This window comes from Phaseolus vulgaris, chromosome 2 (assembly GCF_051622355.1).
Source record: "Phaseolus vulgaris cultivar YP4 chromosome 2, ASM5162235v1, whole genome shotgun sequence".
NCBI lineage: Eukaryota > Viridiplantae > Streptophyta > Magnoliopsida > Fabales > Fabaceae > Phaseolus > Phaseolus vulgaris.
This window is the reverse complement of record NC_143499.1, coordinates 28,114,079-28,136,713: the sequence shown is the minus strand read 5'-3', so window position 1 is coordinate 28,136,713 and position 22,635 is coordinate 28,114,079. Positions and strand designations below refer to the sequence as shown.

General features: G+C 30.7%; 1 protein-coding gene across 4 annotated transcripts; it reads left to right on the top strand.

Annotated features, from left to right (window-relative positions):
• Nucleotides 1-12,364: 12,364 nt before the first annotated feature.
• CSLD6 (cellulose synthase-like D6) lies at nucleotides 12,365-17,363 on the top strand. Of its 4 annotated transcripts, none has more exons than XM_068612874.2 (5): nucleotides 12,365-12,683; nucleotides 12,805-12,916; nucleotides 13,128-13,938; nucleotides 14,432-15,239; nucleotides 15,459-17,363. In XM_068612874.2, the coding sequence occupies exons 3-5, from the start codon at nucleotides 13,151-13,153 to the stop codon at nucleotides 17,214-17,216; spliced, it is 3,354 nt and encodes a 1,117-aa protein (XP_068468975.1). In that variant the 5' UTR covers nucleotides 12,365-12,683; nucleotides 12,805-12,916; nucleotides 13,128-13,150; the 3' UTR covers nucleotides 17,217-17,363. The 4 variants fall into 4 exon arrangements, with proteins under 4 accessions (XP_068468975.1, XP_068468977.1, XP_068468976.1 ...); XM_068612876.2 differs by having other exon boundaries at nucleotides 12,470-12,683; nucleotides 13,106-13,938; XM_068612875.2 differs by having other exon boundaries at nucleotides 12,470-12,683; nucleotides 12,802-12,916.
• The last annotated feature ends 5,272 nt before the right edge of the window (nucleotides 17,364-22,635 follow it).

Genomic DNA, 22,635 nt, shown 5'->3' with positions numbered 1-22,635 from the left:
GAAATAAAAGAGTATATTGCATATTAAATACACTCGTTGATTATACTAGTTAGTAATTTATTGAATAAAATACCACTTAGGAAATTATTACACTTAAAAAGTATTACATCTTCAAATAATATTAAACTTGTGATTTTTAAGGAACTTCATGGGAATATTCTTTCATATGATATTTCTTTTATGAATTTTCTTTTTTATGTTATTATATTGTGTCTTTAATGCGTTGTTGTTAAATGGGAAATTTACTTCTTTAATAATGTACCAGGATAGCAAATTTTGATTGGATTAAAAATGAAATTTCTATTATTATACTAAAAAGATAGTTGAATCTACAACTAAACTGGGCTAGACAGTTATGGGTCAATCTCTGGCCCATTTCCTTTGACCAGAATAATTCTTGGCTAATTTCTTTTAGATTTTAGATATTTTGGATTCATACAATTGAAAGTTCCAAAACATGTTTTTGAATTCCACTGTTCAAAAATTTAAATTGTCGAATTTTAGACTTTTCTAATATTCTTTAGAGGTGGATGAGGAAAAAAAATATGAATTATTATAAATAACAACTCTTAAAGCATTTTGAATGGGTAAGTTATTTGATTATGTGATAATATACTAGGCTTTACTGTTTGTTTGGATGAGATATGTGCTTTAGAAAGTAAAAAAAAATGCTTTTTGCATAAATTAAAATTAAATTATACGTAAATTAATTTATAAAATTTCCGTTACATATCATTTATTATTTTTCTCTTCCATAACTCTTATCAAGAAATTTGTCGAAATATATTCTTAGTCAACTATTCACTTCCGATTTCTTATTTTTTTAGTATTAGATGTTGATAGAACATGGGGGCATTCGAATCAAATTGAATATAAATGAAGATCAAATGTCACACCTTGGTATGTTAAAATAATTAACTGAACTAAGTTAATATTGAGCTAAATCATATTAGAAAATTGAATTATTTTTAAGTTTAATTTTTAAAAGTTACATTTTGTCAACTTATATGTTACTTATCCACACTTGTTCACAGTGATGTGATTGTTTAATTTTCTTTTTGTTCGTTTTTATACTATGAAGTAACCTTTGACATTTTAAGTTTAAAGAAATCAAGAGTTATTTTAGACCATGTCTTATTTACATTTTACCCTGGTTCACATAATTACATATATGCACTTATATCAAGAGAAATTTACAAGAGTTTACACTTCTTAAAAAATATATTTTTTTTAAAATTTTAATATGAAATCTCTTTGAAATATTTATATCACGTTAAATTAATTTAATAATATATTTGTGTAAGTGGCAATAGTTATATAATAACAATGATGATGATAGTTATAACAATAGTAATAATAATAGAACAATAAGAAGGTCACTATTAAATATAATGAATGCGTGTTTAAAAAATTAAGCTAAATTTTTCATGTTATTTTAAAATATAAAATGCTTTGAAATTAAATTAAAATAAATTTCAATTTGATTTCAAACAAACATATTTTTATTTTTAAAATTGCAAGTAGTAGAGAAAAGTTTACCAGCCTTTTACTTTTCATTTCCAAAATATGAGACCTCTTAAAAAAGATCCGTGATACTTTGACTAAAAGTTGTCGGTGAAATGTTTAATTAAGTTTAAAAAAGTAGTTCCTTAAGCGAATTAAGGACAGAGAGCCATTTTCAGACGTTGAGCACATAAAACTTGTGTTTATGAATATATTATAAAATGTGATGCATGAATGAAACCAAGCTCCACTAAGTTTTTACTTAGTCATAATTTACGTCACATAAGAATAATTAAGGGTAAGTTTTTACTTAGTCACAATTCATTATATATATTATATAAAATTGTTTTATTCTATACTGACTATTTTATAGTTTTTTTCGTAAAAATTTATACACATAATTTTCATCTTTATTTCAAAGATTGAAATGATAATTTTCATATGATACTCTAATTAATACATAAATATTTTTTTACTGATTTTTTATTTATTTATACGCGTGGTATAAACACAGAGATTTCATTTGTTAAAGACAAGAATTTAATAATACATTAAATCATTATAGTTTTTTGACTAACAAACATTATTATTATTATTATTAATTACGGTGGCATTAAGAAGAGAGTAACTACTATGAGATTTTTTTGAACTCTTGGATGGATCTAATACGTTCAACGTAACCTACACGCCACGAATTCACTCCCACGCTTTGTGGAAGAAATTGAAACAACTTGGAGAACATTATTCTTATTTTGTTTTATATTCTATTTCCATCACCTTAAAGCAACTTCATTCTAATTGACTTTTCCACCTAAAAAAATGTAACATGCACTTATACAATGGGCATGGGAAATGCAACAATAGAGGTTCATTATTGGATTTGTTTTTACTTTTCTTTTGACTTTGGACATGTGTGGATGGTGGTGGTTTAAATCATGATGAATTCAAGACCTTTATGCAATCAAGAATGCAATAAAGTAGAAATTGAAAAAGCTTTTATTTCCTCTCTCCATTTGTCCTTGTTTGCGTTTGGTCACATATTTCATCATGCAAGCAAATTGGAGATGCACATACTTAATCAGAACTCAAATTTATGGAGGAATGAATACATTGGAGTAGAAACACGACCACTCACATGTCAATTTTGTTTGCAATCTATTAGGGTCGAGCACGTAGGCATTGACAACAACACTTTTCTACTCTTATCCACAATTTCATAGGAAACTAATGATTAATAAAACGACCCTCAGTTGTTAAGCAACACAAGAGATAATAGATATGATATGCTGATGAACAAACTTTATTCTCTTGGGTTCTTCATTCTTTTGGGTTAGATAGGAATGTAATAATCTTTTTGTTTTATTGTGTTGAGTTATGCGTACTTGATAGATATGGATAAGATGAGTTTTGAATCATGAGTGAATCCATATATAAAATGTCATATTTAAATCAAATGAAGTGTTGGAGATCCCACATCGACTAGAGATTAGAGCCTTTCATTGTATATAAGTAGGTGCAAACCTCAACCCTATGAGTCGGTTTTATGGGGTTGAATTAGGCTTAAAGTGCACTTCGTAATATGGTATCAGAGCCATTTCGAGCCTAACCTATCGAGTGTTTGTGTTGGGCCTATCGTGTCACCCGCTATCGGACCACCCATAATATATAGTCCCACGCTCGAGTTGGCAGTCTCGGTGTGAGGGGGTGTGTTGGAGATCCCACATCGACTAGAGATTAGAGCCTTTCATTGTATATAAGTGGGTGCAAACCTCAACCCTATGAGACGGTTTTATGGGGTTGAGTTAGGCTTAAAGTCCACTTCGTAATATCAAGATAAAAAATTTAAGGTTATGTGTTTATAATTCTTTCTTTCTATATATAATTAATTTTTACTTAATATGAGATTTATGATCTCACACTTTTAATTCTTCTCGATATTCTTCTTCAAGTGTGAGTTTCTATATATTGCAAATTTGTTCCACCTTAAAAGTGTTATACTAACGAGTTCTCTATTTGTATAACACTTTTACAAAGTGTGTCAATTGTTGAGTTCTTTGAGTGGACGCATCGGAGTATTGAGAATGATATTTCATCATTCTTCAATGTACACTTTTGTAATTGTAATGCATAATCAAAAGAATAAAATTGGTTTTTTATTTCTTATATATGGAAAATTCACTTTTACATGACAACCCTCCTATATATTATAGGAAACACAAAACATAACAAAAACATATAACATAAAATAGATACAACTACAACATTCTCTCCTTAAGTTGGATAATGGATGCTCATTATCACAAGCTTGCAAACAATATTCTTGAAAGAAGAATGAGCAAGAGTCTATGCGAAGATGTCGGTAAGTTGGCCAAGTGATCTAATAGGGAGAAGATAGAAGAGTTTAGACTAAATTTTGTCCTGAACAACATGACAATTAATGTTTATGTGTTTTGCCTTTCATGAAATGTATTGAAATAGTCAATTCCTTCAACTTAAGTATAACTCTTTGTAGTTAGACAAGTCTTATAACTTTCTATCGATCCATATACTTTCTATTTAATTATTTAGACCCACTCACAACCTATAGGTTTCTTGTCACACGCCAAGGTACTTAAATGCCAAATTTGGCTGCTTTGGAGAGCTTTAATCTCTCTTCCTATAACAATAATCCATTCATGATGTTTGCAAGCTTTTTCATAATTTTGAGGCTCATTCTGTGATGAGATAGCCAAGGTATATTTTAAGTATTTGTCAAATAGTTCCGTATATGACAAAACATATGAGATGAGAAAATTGAATTTACCTTTTGTGTAACTAATCTTTTAATGGTAATCAACAACAAACTTTGGAGCTCTTCCTATCATGCTTGAGTGTCTTAGACAAGTACTTACTTGAACTAAGAGATATCTTGATCTTCTTCTACAAAATCTTGCAATTGACTATGGTTTTGGGTCCCTCTATTGTTACTTTCTTCTTATGTGTGCTCATCATTGTTGTACTCTATGTATTCTTCTTCAGTGCTTTGATTGTCTTCATGGGTTCCAAAAGGAAATGAAAATTTGATTGATCCACTAAAATGATGGAATCATGATCCAGATGACCTGCAAAACTCTTATATGGAAAAATATACTACATTCCTACTTATGAATCTTTCTATATTTTGAAGATCTGAAAGATCATAACCTTTAATCCCATTTTATATCCAAGAAAATACATTAGTGTGAGAATCAAGCTTAGTCATATGATTTTCAAGAGTGGAAGCAAAACACAAAGAGCCAAACACTTTCAAATTCAAGTATGTAGGAGGAAAATCATACAACATTTCATATGAAAAAGTTTCATTAATAGTCATTGATGGATTGATACCAAAAGATGGGTTGTTCTTCTTTGAGATTTGAAAAGGGTGGCGGAAGCAATGGATGTGATGGATCAAGAAGGGTTCATATAGAGTTATGGGTTCCTTGTAGGTGCATAAAATGTATGAAGAGTGATTGGTTGGGTCATATCACTTGGAGAAAGGTGAAGGTGAAGATCAAAGTGTCTAACCTAGAGAGACTAGACAAGGGAGTAGAAGCTTGCAATATTTGGCAGCATTTTACTCATAAAATTGATCTTGCAAAACATGAGCCAAAACACACCTATTTATAGGAGATGGTGTTTTGGAGAGCAAGGAACAAGGGTAGGATGGGAAATACACAAAAGAGTGGCTGCTAGGGTATTGACTAAAGTCAATGACGCACCCTCGGAGCAAAGTTCTAGAAGTTAGGTTAACTTCTTACCCTAAAAGGCTTTACTCAAACTACAATGATAAGCACACCTCCCCCATTATGCTAAAGGAACCCTATTCTACTGAAATTACAAATAAAGAAACTAGCTCCCATGGCTTGGGTTTTACTTCTTGTGGTCCTCTTTAAACATATAAATAAAAGTTTCTCTGTCATCAGTAGCAGAGTCCCAATCTTCTTGAATCCTCTTTGCCATGGACATAGTTGTTGGGCCTGAACCAGAGTCTGGGCCTCTTCCATTAGTCATGGGAGGAAGCCGGTTGGTTATAGGTACACATTGGAAACAAAATAAGACCAATATATTCTAGGAAAATTGGATTGAAAAATTAAACTACGAATAATGTTCAAACTATGTTGGTGTTTACGCTTTACAACATAATTTTGTTGAGGAGTTTCAACACATGATTTTTTATGCACAGTACCGTTTCTATTATATAACTCATCATAGTAAACAAAATTCTCACTATCAGTCATAACAACTTTAATATTAAGATTGAACTAGTTTTAACATATAGGACAAAATTAGACAAAAAGAATATAGTTTCACCCTTTGTTTTCATGAGATAAACCCAAGTATGCTTAGTATAATCATCAATAATAGTAAAAAAGAATTTATGACAATGAATAGATGTATTAGCAATTGATCCCCACATATCAATATGAATAAGTTCAAAAGCTCTTAAAATAACATATTCACTTTACTGGAAAGGCAATCTATGTTGCTTTGCAAAATGACATGTATCACACAAATCTACCATTAGAACGTATATAAGAAAACTTGGTGCACATTTGTTCAACAATTCTATTAGAAGGATGTCCTAACCTAAAATATCAAACATCAATATCTATATTTTCACAATTCAAAAACATTATTAGCACAAACTTATAAATCTATAAAAACATATGTAAAACTCTAAAGATAGTACAATCATCTATCCAAGTTAGCTTGACCAATCGTCCTAGATGTAGCATTATCCTGAATTTGACAAACCTTTAAGAAAAATATTAGTTTGCAATTAACATCTTCAATTAACCTTTACACATATATCAAATTAAAGGGAAAATTAGGTATGTATAGCACATTAAAAATAAAAAAAAGACTTCAAAAAATTTAATTATGCAAGTGTATTTTGTTGTAACATAAGTGTCATTAGGTAATCTTATTTTAATAAGTTTTATCTTTTAAAAGGAAAAAAACGAGTTTTATCATGTGTGACATGGTTAATAGCTCTCATGTCAAGTATTCAATGGGTTATACCTGATTCTAAATCTTTAGTAGATGATACCCTGCGTCTTTGTAATTGATTGATGCTATGATTGGATGAATATTGCAAAAGATTTAACATCTTATTAATTTTCCTAAGAGTAAAAGGATTGGAATTACTACCTTGTGTATATTCTCAACTTTTCTCTTGCATAAAAATGTTCCAAACATTAAGACTACAAACTTGCTTGTTTTTCTTGTCTAAATTGTATCCAGAGCATAATCTTGTCTCTATTTAAACCAAGGTGGGTATCTATGTTTGAAATAACATTCATCGATTGTGTGATTCATCTTGTGACAAATAAGTGCATTGCTTTCCTTGATCAATTGTTTGTTCTTTGCCTCTGCTATGATTTCTCCACCCCCCACATCCTTGAGCCTTCCAATTCAATTTCTTAGTAGTATTCCAATTACCTCATTTCTTAGTATTATTCGTAAAGACATTGCTTTCATGAACAACCGTATCAGTCAATTCTCTTTCTTTCTATATGACCAAGGAAAACACTTTGTTGATATTCGTAAGTGGTTCCATTAATAACACACGAGTCTACACAATGTTAAAAATATTGCTTAACCCTTTCAAGAAGCATAAGACATATTTTTGATTCTCTGTAATTCCAATGATTTTGGACAACGTGCAACTACATATTATGTTGCATTTGCAAATTGGGATGAGTCTCAAAGATTCAAATTCCTCCCATAGAGTCTTCAAATTAGTATAGAATTGTGTGACACTTTTTTCTCCCTGCTTCACCGAATGTATCTCTTGCAACAGATTTAAGATTCTAAACCCTTTTGAAAATCTTTATTTCAGGTCTTCCCACAAAATTTTAGCTATCTCGATGTATACAATACTTTCAACAATATGTGATTCCAAGGTTCTTGTAATCCAAGAGAGGATCATGACATTGCATCTCTTTCAAGCTTCATAGGTTGCGCCATCTGAAATTTTAATATTATCGTCTAAGAATTTCAATTTATTCTTAGACAATAAAACTCTTCTCATACTCATACTCCAAGACTAGTAGTTTGTGTCATTAAACAACAGTGATACAAGAAATGTTATAAAATTCTCCCCCGAGTGTAAGTAATAGAGGCTTGATGTATTGGAGAATAAATTCACGGTATTATGCATTTTGTGGTTGAAGATTACATCGAGATTAAAAATTGCCAAGGAAAGAAGATGAAGAATGATCGAAGAAGAAAAATGACAAAGAGGTCATGCGGAAGAAAAGTAGGTTTTTCAACCTGCTCTAATACCATATTGAGAACGATATTTCATTATTTTTGAATGTATTGTAATAATTGTAATACATAAACAAAATTAGATGAAATATAATTGTTTGTGTATTTCTCATATATGAAAAAATCACTTTTACAAAACATGCCTGCTAAAATATATATATATATATATATATATATATATATATAGAAAGTATAGAACATAACAAAAAAAACATGTAACATAAACCAAATATAACTATAATACGGGGAGAAATAGTACCTAACCTGATGAGTTATGAGTCATGGGTTAATCCATGAGTTTAATACCACCTCTCAAAAATTTAGCAATAATTAGGGCGAGGCAACGGAAGAAAAGAGGTGGGGGCCACGCGGATATAGAAGGTAAAGGGACCCACATTATGCGAAGCCACGAAGCTATTGGATTCATACTTTGCGGCTTTCACATGCTCTTCTGCTACGCGGGAATATCCTTCATCCATTCCTATGCATTCTGTAAACTAAAAGTAACAACACCACATTCTTTCTCTTCATATTGCTTTTTTTAATACCTTTACTTAAAAACACTCTCTTCTACATATATGGGCTGTTTATGGGAATTATTCACTTTAATTATATTTCATAATTTAAAATTCATCATCATATGCCAACATATAAAAGATCGTTGATTTAATTTATTGTTAACTCTTCTCATTCTCATCTTATTTAACAATGACCAATAAAAAAAATAATATGAAGTGTAAAAAAAAATTGTTATTTTCTCTTAAAAATGTAATCCTAGGTGTAATTATTTTTGTTCGGACGGGAATAATCATGATATTCGGAAAATAAAAAACTCTAATGTAATGTTTAAGTAAGTAATTACAAATATAATAATGTTATGATAGTTATCGTGAAACTAAATAAATGGATATATTCGTCAGTATTGCCTGTTATACTGAAATAAGAGAGATATTTTGGTGGATTATGTGATTGATTGGTTGATTTTTATTTTATTTTTGAACTCTTCATTCTCATTACTTAGCCGAATGAATTTGAGGTGACTGTGATTGTTTGTATTTAGTGATGTGTGTGAAAATATGAGCATGCAAAGACAAGAAAAGTTGATAATTCTTCACACATGAGTAAAGAAATATGAAGAAAAGTCAGTTGTAACACTTATTTTATCTTGTTATCTTTATTTTTTTAATGCAATTAGTGGTTATGAGTGATAGATTGATGGTTCTGCAATGTTGTTGTGGTGATTTGGTGTTGTTTTAGTGGTGTTTTGAAGTAAGACTACATAAATTAGAAGTTTTGTTAATCGATGATGAATATTTGCAAATCGATTGATTAGGTGAAATAAAACTATCATATAATTGATTATCAAGTCATATACGCTTTTTTTTCAAAAGATAATCGATTATATATTTTTTCTAAAATAAAATCGATTATATATAATGTATATTTTACAAGGATCCAAAGGATAATCAATTATATATTTTTTCCAACATAAAATCGATTACGTATAATGTATATTTTACAAGGATAATCAGTTATCCTTCCGATAATCAGTTATCCTCCCAACTTATAATGTGATTTTTCTTTTAATATTTAGATAAATTATTTATTTATAAATATATAGAATAAATTATTATATTGTTAATTCAAATTTTATAATATAATAATAACATTTTTATATATAATATAATATAATATAATAAGATTAAAAATAAAAAAATATATTAAAATATTAGATAAATTGATGTAATAAAAAATATTAATAATATTATTAATAAGAATACTTAATAGTATTATAAATAAAAATAAATATTAATAACTAACAATAAAAAATATATATATAATTATAATATATAAAATATAGTTATTTATAATAAAAATAAATGTATATAATAATAATAATAATATTATTATTATTATTATAAAAACAAAATATAAAAATAATATTATTATTTATAAAAACTATTTTATAATTAAGAATATTTAATATTTTTATTTTTTAATTTAAAAAATAAATTATATCTATACCCGTATAAAGGAGATTCTTATCTTTAACCGATCTTAATTTTTTTCTATTTTATCCTTATATTAATATTTAATATTATTATCGAAATTCTTTTTTTTTTCTAAAACATATTAAAATAGTTATCAAAATGTAGAGTAATTTTTTTTAATTTAATTTTCTGAAATATATTTCCATGTTTTCAATTTTCACTGACGATTGCTGCTTTCCAATTTTAATCTTTCTTTTTCCTCAAATCTATTGAAACTCAAAATCATAATTTTCATGTTTTCTCTATGTCTCTCATACAGACGAATATACATAAATTTATATTTTATTTAAATAAATATATATATATATATATAATAGTAAAAATAAAAAATACGGATACACGTGTACAAATATTATTATTTTTAATTAAAATAAATAAATTTTTAATATTTATCTATGTTCAACAATTTTACATAATTTTTATTTTATTCAAATTCAGTTCTTACACTGAAATAATGTTTTAATTACAAAAAAACAAAGATGTACAAATTAATAAATAATGTTTTTTTCAATTATTTTTAAACACAATCAAATTTAAAATTTAGTTTTTTATTAATTACAAAATATACTAATCACACATTATTCATAAATCTGTGTATACTTTTCTTTCACTTTCTACTCTATTTACCTTAATCTAAACAATCTCATTTTCCTATCAAATCAATCATTTCCCATTTCCTCAAAAATTTTCCAATTCAACAAAGCATTCAAGTCCAACCTACTACATGTATTTATTTTATTCCTTTTTATCTTTGAAATGCATGTATGGAAACAAATAATACACCTTTCTCATATTAATTATATTGAATAAAACATTGGAATGTTTTCAATAATAAAAAGAACAAAATTATACTTAAACTAAATTATTAAAATTAAAATGCATGAAACATAATATTTACAATATCCAGATTACGATAATTTAGGGGTGCAAATAATATCTAACTGAGAATTATCTTATTGGGTATACACTTGGTTGGATCACAGATCATGAGCATATGATAGAAAATGTTTATTCACTTAGTTTTATTTATTTTACTGTTTATAATAGTTTGCTGAAATGATTTACTTGCTGCTATTCATTTTGAGGATATTATAGCTAATTGGTGTTATTTAATATTATCCAAAACCTTATCTAATGGAGTATTATTATAATAATTATTATTATTGTTATTATTATCTTATTATTAATTATTGATTAATAAGCGGTTTACCCTTTGCTATGCTATACATTTGGTTGGATTTGGTGCATCAGCGGCAGTGCTTAGGATGGAAATATATAATAAAATGTTGATTCATTTTATTCAATTTATTTATTTGACCATTTATTTGCTGGAATCATCTACTTGTTGCTAATCAATTGGAACATATCAAATTAACCTCCTTTCTTTATAAAGTTTTGAAAAACACCATCTTATAATACACATTAATTTATTTGATCTTACAAAATGATATCCTTTGTCTTAGATTTAGAAACAATAATTTAAGAACTACAATATACTAATAGCATCATCACTTTGATAATGACAATCTTTTGTTTTCTATATTAAAAATATATTTCCATTAATTTTTATTACTCCCTATGTGTTTATAAAAATCAAAACTGTCAAAAAGTTACCCAAAGAAATCCAACAACATGTAAACATCTATACATTTTTTAACCAAATAATTTTAGGGATATCTTTATATCTTATATAATTTATTGATAACTCATTGGATCTTTTTGGTATATTTTTTCAAAAAATTTCAACAAGTGTACCAAATTTTAGCTTAAGATCAAAATGTTTATTCTTTCCAATAACACTAATAACCTTAATATGCATGATTTAGTAAAAGAAGAAGAGAGAGGAAAAAAGATAATTTACCTTAGATAGATCTCCTCCTACTTATAGTAATATAAATATAACCCTTGTCTATGATAAATTTTTATATAACTATTTACTCACATCTTAAAAAGCAAAATAATTATTATTATATAAAAATAATCTATTTTAATTTTTTTAAAGATAATAACATTTCAGGGTATATAAATAGTTACAACCTTACCTTTTAAACTAATCTTATAAGATTAAATTAGACTTAATTTTTTTTAAATATTTACTCACATGTTAAAAGGACAAAATAATTATTATCATATAAAAATAATCTATTTTGAAAATCCTTTAATAGTAACGACCTAATTTAAATTTAAAAATAATTTTTAATCATAAAAGCAATAAATCATTAATATTAAACACGTTAATTTTGTCAATAAAATACTCTCAATAACCTTAGAATAAGATGTTGTTTGTATATTGTTTTTATAAACTAATATCAGCAATTAAAATTTCCCTGTCTAGTTATTGTAAAAACTAATATACCTTTAAGAAATTAATTGATTTTTATCTTTGCATGAAGTTTTTTTAAAGTAATTAAATTAGAAAAGTTAAAAAGCATATAGCAAATGAGTAGAATGCAGTGGAAAAGAGAGAACACGTGAAGTTGGCAGCAGTAGAAAACTGATCCGTCCGCGTAGAAAGCGTTTGGATTAAAAACAAAATCCATTTGGTATCATCAGATACTTGGTAATTCCCGAAAGAACCTCTCCGCAGTAATAAAAGAAGAGAATCACGCTAATTTATTCGCATGCTTTGCAAATTCTTTTGTCTTCTCAGATGCCGTGATCATTGGCACATTGTTAGAACATCATATGACTTTATATTCTTTCTCTCTCTCTTTTCCTTTTCCGACCGTAAAAGCTGTCGTCAATTCGGTAAAAGCACCAAACACACCCTTGCTTCGTTCCCTCACCAAACTCCCAAAACCAACTCTGAAGTTTGAAGTTCAAGCACAGTTTAAGGTGGCTGGCCGGCATTGATTTATTTAATTTAAATGTGGACGAGGATGTGATCTGTTATGTTCTGTCTCTCTGTGTTGGAATTATTAACTGGATTTGTTTTTGTGACGTTTTTGATTAGCAGGTTTTGAAAATTGGTGTCTGTGTTGGACTCAGTCCTGTTTGCTCCCTCTGTAGAGAGAGGTTGACACTTGACGGCGTCAGACACGCGCTTGGTTGTTATTGTCTTTGAGTTGGTAAGACATTTTAAAGAAACTTTCTTTCGCATTGCAATTCTTTATAATTCATGTGTTTCGTCTCGCCACTTGACACATTCACAGAGTTTCTCACCGAGGGCTGAGCTGTTCTTTATTTGTTTTCCGTGTTTGAAATTGTTGTTATTTTGAACAATTCTAAAGTTTCATCTTTCATATAAAATGAAGTAGTGGGTGGTGTGTTGAATTGCAGGTTCTGTAGTGTTGTTCATTATCATGGCTTCTAAATTCAAGCATGGATCCTCTATGGTTCGGAATATCACGCAGCTGAGCAATGATTTGGATCAGGAGGGTGAGAATGGGAGTGTTGGCCTTGCTACCTACACAGTTCACATTCCTCCGACGCCCGATAACCAGCCTATGGAGATTTCTCTGGAGAGGTCTAGTTCTCGGAGAGCGGAGGATCAATACGCTTCTAGTTCTTTGTTCACCGGTGGTTTTAACCAGCTCACACGTGCCCATTTGAAGGACAAGGTGATTGAGTCCGAATCCAGCCACCCCCAGATGACTGGTGCAAAAGGGTCCTCTTGCGCAGTGCCTGGGTGTGATGGAAAGGTCATGACTGACGAAAGAGGATTGGATGTAGTCCCTTGTGAGTGCGATTACAAGATTTGTAGGGATTGTTACAGAGATGCTTTGAGGGTTGGTGAGGGGATTTGCCCTGGTTGCAAGGAGCCTTACAACGAGCCTGAGGTGAAATCACAGGCACTGCCTTTGCCTCCTAGTGCTAGGATTAATAAGATGGAGAGGAGGTTGTCGTTGATGAAATCAGGGACGTTGACGAGGAGCCAGACTAATGAGTTTGATCATGCTCAGTGGTTGTTTGAAAGCAAGGGGAGTTATGGATATGGAAATGCTATGTGGCCCAAAGAGTCTGAACCTGATGCCAGTTCTGTATCTGGTTCTGAATGGATGGGGGGCGACCCAAATGTATTCAATGAAAAGCAGTGGAAGCCCTTGACCCGGAAATTGAGTATCTCTGCTGCAATTCTCAGTCCTTATCGGTATGTGTCTCTTTTCCTCTTAATTTATTTTACCCTGCTTTTTTGCAGTGCTAGTGGAGATGCATTTGTGAGGTTGGATTTTCTCATTGCTGTGTCAATCCAATGTTTATTTTATGTTATGGATTATGGATGATAGTTTTAACTCAAGTTGGAATCTCCATTATCTTGCATTCAATTTGAATTAGTTTTCTTTGCAAATGATTGTACCCCCGCTTTTGAAGAATTAGTATATTTCATAAACATCTACTTTTTAAAAGGAAGACAGAGAATGGGTGAAACTATCATGTGTTACAAAAAATGTGCTTTGCTACTGCTTCATAACTTTGACTGTTTTCTTGTTATTGTTACTATTAATATTATTTGTCTAGCTTCTGGAATTGATCACTGTGTGATATACGTTCTATCTTCCGTATATATTAGCAATAGTATCTCAATTAACGTATGAACTATAACTAATCTAAAATTAACTTTTATTTGCTATTTTGAGTTTCAGGCTCATTATATTTGTTCGGCTAGTGATTCTAGTTTTCTTTCTAAAGTGGAGGGTCCAAAACCCCAATGATGATGCAATCTGGCTGTGGGGCATGTCTGTGGTTTGTGAAATCTGGTTTGCCTTCTCCTGGGTGCTTGACCAGTTTCCTAAGCTCTTCCCCGTAAATCGTTTTGCTGATCTTGATGTTTTGAAAGAGAAGTTTGAGACTCCTAATCCCACCAATCCTACTGGGAAGTCTGATCTTCCGGGAGTAGATATGTTTGTGTCAACTGCTGATCCAGAAAAAGAACCACCACTTGTTACTGCCAATACCATTCTTTCTATTCTAGCTGCTGATTATCCTGTTGAGAAACTCTCATGTTATGTCTCTGATGATGGTGGTTCGCTCCTAACTTTTGAGGCCATGGCAGAGGCTGCAAGTTTTGCCAATTTGTGGGTTCCCTTTTGCCGGAAGCATGAGATTGAACCCAGGAACCCAGAATCTTATTTTAATCTCAAGAGAGACCCCTACAAGAACAAAGTGCGCTCTGACTTTGTGAGGGACCGCAGACGAGTAAAGCGTGAGTATGATGAGTTCAAGGTTCGGATTAATGGCCTTCCTGATTCAATCAGGCGGCGCTCTGATGCTTATAATGCTAGTCAAGAAATCAAAGCCATGAGGAAACATAGAGAGAATGGAAATGAAGAACCAATGGAGAATTTGAAAATTCCTAAAGCTACATGGATGGCTGATGGTACTCACTGGCCTGGCACTTGGACAAATGCTGCGCCAGAGAATTCCAGGGGTGATCATGCCAGTATCATACAGGTAGTTATCAATCTTTATGAGACTCTCATTATTCATTAGTACTTAATATTTTGCATCCCAGTTTTGTTAGCTGTATTCCCAAGCTTCAGGTCCTCAGTGGTTAAAACTCTCATTATCCATTAGCTTAGCGCATTTGTTTTTATTCATTTGTACTTAAAAGTAACATATTTTAGTGTAAAACGTTGATTTTAATGATCATATGCCCTCTCTAAAATGCAGGTAATGTTAAAACCCCCAAGTGATGAACCACTGACTGGCACCGCATCAGATTCAAATGCCTTGGATTTTACTGAAGTTGATATTCGTCTTCCTATGCTTGTCTATGTTTCTCGTGAAAAACGACCCGGCTATGATCACAACAAAAAGGCTGGGGCCATGAATGCCCTAGTTCGAGCCTCAGCTATAATGTCCAATGGCCCTTTCATTCTCAATCTTGACTGTGACCATTACATATATAACTCTCAGGCCCTGAGAGAAGGAATGTGCTTCATGATGGACCGTGGTGGAGACAGGCTCTGCTATGTCCAATTTCCTCAAAGGTTTGAAGGGATAGACCCCAATGATCGCTATGCCAATCACAACACTGTCTTCTTTGATGTCAATATGCGTGCTCTTGATGGAATTCAAGGTCCTGTATATGTTGGCACAGGATGCCTATTTCGAAGAACTGCTCTCTATGGCTTTGATCCACCCCGGAACAAGGAAGAGACCGGTTGGTTTGGTAGAAAGAATAAGAAATCTTCAACAGTGGCATCGATTTCTGAAGCTGGTGCTGAGGAACAGTCATTGAGGAATAATGACATTGAGGATGAAGAAATGATGACTGCTTTTGTTCCCAAGAAATTTGGCAACTCCAGTCTTCTTGTTGATTCAATCAGGGTGGCTGAGTTCCAGGGGCTACCTCTTGCTGATCATTCATCCATCAAATATGGACGTCCACCCGGTGCTCTTACACTCCCTCGGGATCCTCTTGATGCTGCTACCGTTGCTGAGGCCATCAATGTCATCTCATGCTGGTATGAGGACAAGACTGAATGGGGCCTTAGAATTGGATGGATTTACGGGTCAGTTACTGAAGATGTTGTGACAGGTTATAGAATGCACAATAGAGGATGGAGATCTATATATTGTGTGACCAAAAGGGATGCATTCCGTGGCACTGCTCCAATCAATCTCACAGACAGGCTTCACCAGGTTCTTCGGTGGGCAACAGGCTCAGTTGAGATCTTCTTTTCACGCAACAATGCTCTGTTGGCCAGCTCTAGATTGAAATTTCTGCAGCGGATTGCTTACCTCAATGTTGGAATCTACCCTTTCACTTCCATCTTCCTTATTGTGTATTGCTTCCTTCCTGCTCTTTCACTCTTCACTGATCAGTTCATTGTTCAAAGCCTTCAAGTCAACTTCCTAGTTTACCTCTTGGGAATAACCTTGACCCTTGTCATCCTTGCTGTTTTGGAGATCAAGTGGTCTGGCATTGCGCTTGAAGAGTGGTGGAGGAATGAACAGTTCTGGTTGATTGGAGGCACTAGTGCTCATCTTGCTGCCGTGCTTCAGGGTCTGCTAAAGGTGATGGCTGGCATTGAGATTTCCTTCACTCTGACATCAAAATCTTCTGGTGATGACGAAAATGACGAATATGCTGATCTCTATGTCCTCAAGTGGACATCTCTTATGATACCACCAATCACAATCATGATGGTTAATTTGATAGCCATTGCTGTTGCAGTTAGCAGAACTATATACAGTGAGGATCGTCAATGGAGCAGTTTGCTTGGAGGTGTGTTTTTCAGCTTTTGGGTTTTGGCTCATTTGTATCCCTTTGCAAAAGGGCTAATGGGTAGAAGGGGTAGGACACCCACTATTGTGTTTGTATGGTCAGGTCTAATATCAATCACTATCTCACTCCTTTGGGTTGCTATTGACCCTCCCTCTGGTAGCAGCAGTCAAATTGGAGGGTCATTCCAATTCCCTTGATTTCTAGTGCACATTTTTCATGTAGCACTTGTAAGTAATACTGGCCTTGCTGGTGATCAGATTTTGTAGTCACCATTCATTGTTCGACAAGCTATTACTTCTCTTTTGTTAATCATACAAGAAGGAATGAATCATACATTTTTTTTACTACGTTCTCATCTGACACTTTTTCAAGCTATCTGGTTGTGTATCAAACCGTGACAAAGTTAATTATAAAAGGCAAGACCTTCTGGCTTGCAAAAAAAAGAATTACAATGAGTTCAAGTAGAATGACAAAAGAAATGCAAGCTTTGGATAATTAAGTATGAGAAATAAGATTTAGAGTTTAGTCTATACTTTCTATCATTGCAAATTTTTATGCAGCTATTTGATAAAACTCACAATTTATTATTCAACGTGAATAAAGTGATATAGAATGTTCCAACTTAATTAATAAAACTCATTATTCAATGGCATTTAGTATGACAGAAATTTTGTCGTATCCAGTGTGAATTTTCTTTATTCAACACGCTCTCTTAATATAGTGTGATGTGAAATGCTGTCTTCATTTTCCGCGCTGAATATATGCAGCATCTCCTATTTTCACTTGTCATAGAAGTGATCCTTGTTTTCCACTCAGCGTGTTGCTTCAAATCTTCCAATCTGGTTAATTAGTGGGAGAAGCTTTCAATCAGAACTCAGTTTTTACTTTTACCCGTTAAATTTTTTGGATTGTTGTCCAATATAAGTCTCCACTTCCAGTTTTTCGGTGCCACTTCTGAAAAATTCAATATCCAGAAGAATGGAAAATGCTCCATTGACTGAAAATGCTTTTAAAATTGGCCCAAGCTTTTCTGTCTACAGCATGTGCATACTACTATACTAGTTTCAAGCATCACAGTTGTACACTTGAACAGGTGAATCAACTTATGAGATTTTTCAACTTGCAATAGTCTTCACTTCAAATCTTATATATACACACACATCTGTATTATATGAAATACTTTATTTTTTATACATCATAACAGCCTTATCTAAAATCAAAGATTATATCATAAAAAATGTTAGATAATTTATTAATATTTACCATACTCAACCTCTTTAGAATTTTAATTTTGTAAATGAAAAAACCTTCCAGATTAATGTTACTGCAAATTGTTAGTGAAATTAATTATCAAGAGTCTTCATCTCAGTAGAAAATAAAGGTGTTGATGAGGTAAGTATAAATGGTTTGTCAAAAAAAAGGTGTTAAATTCTCAAAGGTTACGCGTGACAGCTTAACTGCAGCTATTAGAATTCAACAACTGCTTTGGGTCTTAGAAGTGGGTTACTATGAACTTCTCTAGAAGATTGCATTTATAAACATTTCAGATCTTACTTACGCAGCTAGGAAGACGTAAGAATTTGACTTAGTTTTTTAACATTGTACAATTTGATTAACTCAGAATCATTGTTTGACATTTGACACGGTTCTCAAATACTGTTCAAATATACATAAAAAGCAAATTCCAAGCCCATTAAATTAATTAATTAATTAATTAATTAATCACTGGAAAGGAAAAAAAAGACATCCTTTATGCAAACGTTTTCAAAAATAGAAAGCAAGATCAATTCCACTCTTTAAAGAATGACAATATCATATTTCATAACCACTATCCATAACAATATACAACGCGAATTCCTAATTTTTTAGTACAAATTTTGTTTTTCAATTTTGTTCTTTATAATATTAAAATATAATAAATTTAACAATTATTTATTTTACATTGAAAGTTTGAATTTTAAAAAATTTAGAGAAATTTGAGTTTGAAAAAAAAAACCCAAATTCTTACAATTTTACCCCTTAAGTAACTATTTTTATAAATTCAAATAATTATTTAATAAAAAACGACCTACACAGTAAAAATTACATACGAAAAAAAAATGTTATTTATTTTTATAATGATTTTTAATAAAAATGTTTGAATTTTAAAAAATTTAGAGAAATTTTAAATTTGAAAAAAACCAAAGTACCCAATCTTACCCTTTAAATAATTACTTTTTTAAATTCAAATAATTATTTAATAGAAAAATCACCTACACAATAGAAAAATAACCTACACAATAAAAAAATTATATATATTTTTATAATTACTTTTAATAAAAATATTTGAATTTTAAAAATTTTAGAGAAATTTGAATTTGAAAAAAAACAAAGAACCGAATTTGAATTTTGAATAATTTATTTTTATATCAAAATAATTAAAAAACCTCTATCTTTAACACAAAATTTTACATCAAGAGGATTACTGTTTTGGTTTACACATTTTGCAATTTATCATTTATAATATTAAAAAATGGATATTAGGATTTGTCGGAAGGGGGTTATGAAAACATGTTCTTGAGTCAAAAATATGATGGGTGGAAGAATTTGGGGAAAGGAATAACCCAAAATATCTAGGTGATGGAAGGACATTAAGGGAATTTTAAACACCACAAATGTTTAAAGTGTGAACCTAGAATGTGTAGTGGGGTAATGACGAAAACTTAAAGTTTTGGAAGGATAAGTAGTTTGGGGAGACATCGATTATGGACAACAAGCCCAAAATGTTTATCAATGTAGTAGATAAAACTGTGAGATTAGTTTTATGCAATGTTGTAACTCCAAAGGGAATTTCTTATGGAAATGGATATGGGTTGCAGTAATATGAAACCTTTGGAAACAAAGAAATCTCATTGTTTTTTCAAAATGGAAAAGTTGATGTAGAGAAAATATTATGTGAGTCTCAACTTAAAGTATGGGATTGAATTAGGAACATGTTCTCTAAATCAACCATCACTTATTCTCATTGGTATCTAATCCTGGTCATTTGTGTAAATATAAGGAGAGGTAATAAGGAAACCACCTTAGGAATAGGGGTTGGTTTGATTAACGATAAATTGTAACACAGCATTAAACACTTATTTGGTTTTGATAATATGTGTTGCATTAGGGAATCTTATGATGCCAGGAATCCCAAATGTGCAGTATTCATTTCCAATTGAGGGATGAAGGTGTATTAGGGGAAGGACAAATAAAAGGCTGGAAAAAGAAAGTGTAGTTGCTACCTAATATTCAATCTTGCATATTATATTGTAGCACTCACTACTCGAAAGAAATCAGCTAGGGGTCGGGTAATGTGGGTTGAGCTGCTAAAAAAAATATGGGGCAGAGTCACTATTTTTTTACTGTTAATCCATTTAGGTTTGTCTCTTATAATTCATAACTCTCACACGAGTCAGATGTAAGGCGGGTAGATCAACCTGCATAAATAAAGAGTTATTTTTCAGCACCTTTATCAAATTTCTTCCTGCACACCACCAATTTCATAAATCGAATTCTATAAACTAAAATAGTTATTACAGATTGAAAGGTAAAATAGTTATTTCGAAAATGTTATTATGAAATTTTTTTCTCTTCTAAATTTCCATTCATGAAATTCCTTTTTATATTATGAAATTAAATTCTAAAATTGATAGGATGCAAGAAGAAATTTTACGGGATGCAAGGAAAAAACATCCTAATAAAAATACAAACTTGGTAAATTATTTCTACACCCAATATTTTTGAACCTGCACCCAACATAGTTTTAAAATTCCGAAAATATATTTTATTCTGGAAATGAAAATCTAAAATTGAAAATAATATATTATGGAAAAGTAGTTCTGAAAGAGCCTTTTGTGTTTCGGAAATAAAATTCGGAAACAAAAATCAAAAACCCATTCTGAATAAGAAAATCCACAATATAAAAAAATAATATATTAAAAGCATTTTCGTCTTTTCCACAAAAATTGGATACAATGATATAGTGCAGGAATTGCCTACAAACTTTTCTTATGTGAGCTGACCGATAAGCCCACGGACCCCTACTTATGTAGGGCGGGCTAACAAATTCAGCCCGTGTCACTTTTATGTCACGTGTCAATCCATATTGCCACTTCTAAAATTAGGAGTTACATGTCTTTTGCTTTTTGATGATATCCCCACCCTATTGGGTTTATTCTAGGTGGAGGTATGATGTACATGCAAGTTAAAGGAATCGAGGAGTTTTCTATTTTCACTGTATTGGAGAATGGAGAATCATTTGTTATGCAACTAGGGTTGATGGAGCTATCAAATTGAGTTTATATTTTTTTTATAAGAATTGAAGCATCCTTAAATACTTAATTTTAATTTAATTTATTTTTATCTGGTAAAAAAAGAAAATATAAAATTTATATGTGAATTACACGTAAGAAGATATGCGGTCCTTAAATATATGTGGTTAATACATTTATATTTAGTTAAATGTTTATAAGTAATTATTTTTTAAAATATTTTAGATTTTTTATTTACTGTACATATTTAATTTACTTTATTTTTCACTCTTACAAATAATTAAGTAATAGTTATATAACCACCTGTACATTTATTTTTTAATTTTAATTATTTAACACAATAACGTAATATATATAAATATATATTGGTTATCTACTCACAAATTCTCTCTTATATGTATGTATATAGAAAAGAGAGGAAGAAGCATGGTCCCCGAAGCCCAAAAAAGTCTTTGGGTGGCTAATAGCCTGCTATTATAGTTTAGTGCTATTGATTAAGCTTTAATGCTGAATACTCTCTCACTCGTCACTATAATATTTTTGAACAAAAACAAATACAACAACAAAATTTGAGGTTTGATCCACAACCAGTACAATTGTTTGAGGTTTTTTTTTTTTCAACTTATCAAAAGCTAATACCAAATAAACATAAATTTGAAAGAACTTAGTTACATGATCAATATGGTTCAAATTTGACCAATTCAAACTAGATAGATTAGGACTATAATGTTTATTAATATGATGCAATTTTTATAGATTCTTTATCACTGTATGTATCCTTTTAAATTTGTACAAAAATTCTAATTAAATTCATAAATATATTATATCATCATTATCTCATCAAATTATAACATTATGTGGCTCTGGTGCATATTAATAAGAACCTGAAACAGGGCTAAGTCATTTCAAATGATGTTTTGCACCAATGAAGAAGGTGTTAATATGAATTAGTGACAGGTAGGTTGAATGTCATTTCAAAACCTAAAACTTTTGTGGCACTAACTTTGATATTGATCGCTCTTATTCTTTTTAGTTTTCAATTACTTTGACGATTTGTAATTATTTTTTTGCTTAAATACACAACCAACAATTGGTCCCTAGAAAAGGAAATACAATTTGCCAAATGTTGGTGATAATAACTTTAGGCTATGTTTGGCGTTTGAAAGCTTTTTAAAATTTTTGGAAAATTAATTTTAGTAGAAGAGAATAAAATATTCTGTATATTTTTTATTTAATGATTTATTAGTCATTAACATATTACTCTTATAAAAGTTGAATAATACTTAACATTTCTTCCAATTGTTAATACTTAACATATTACTCT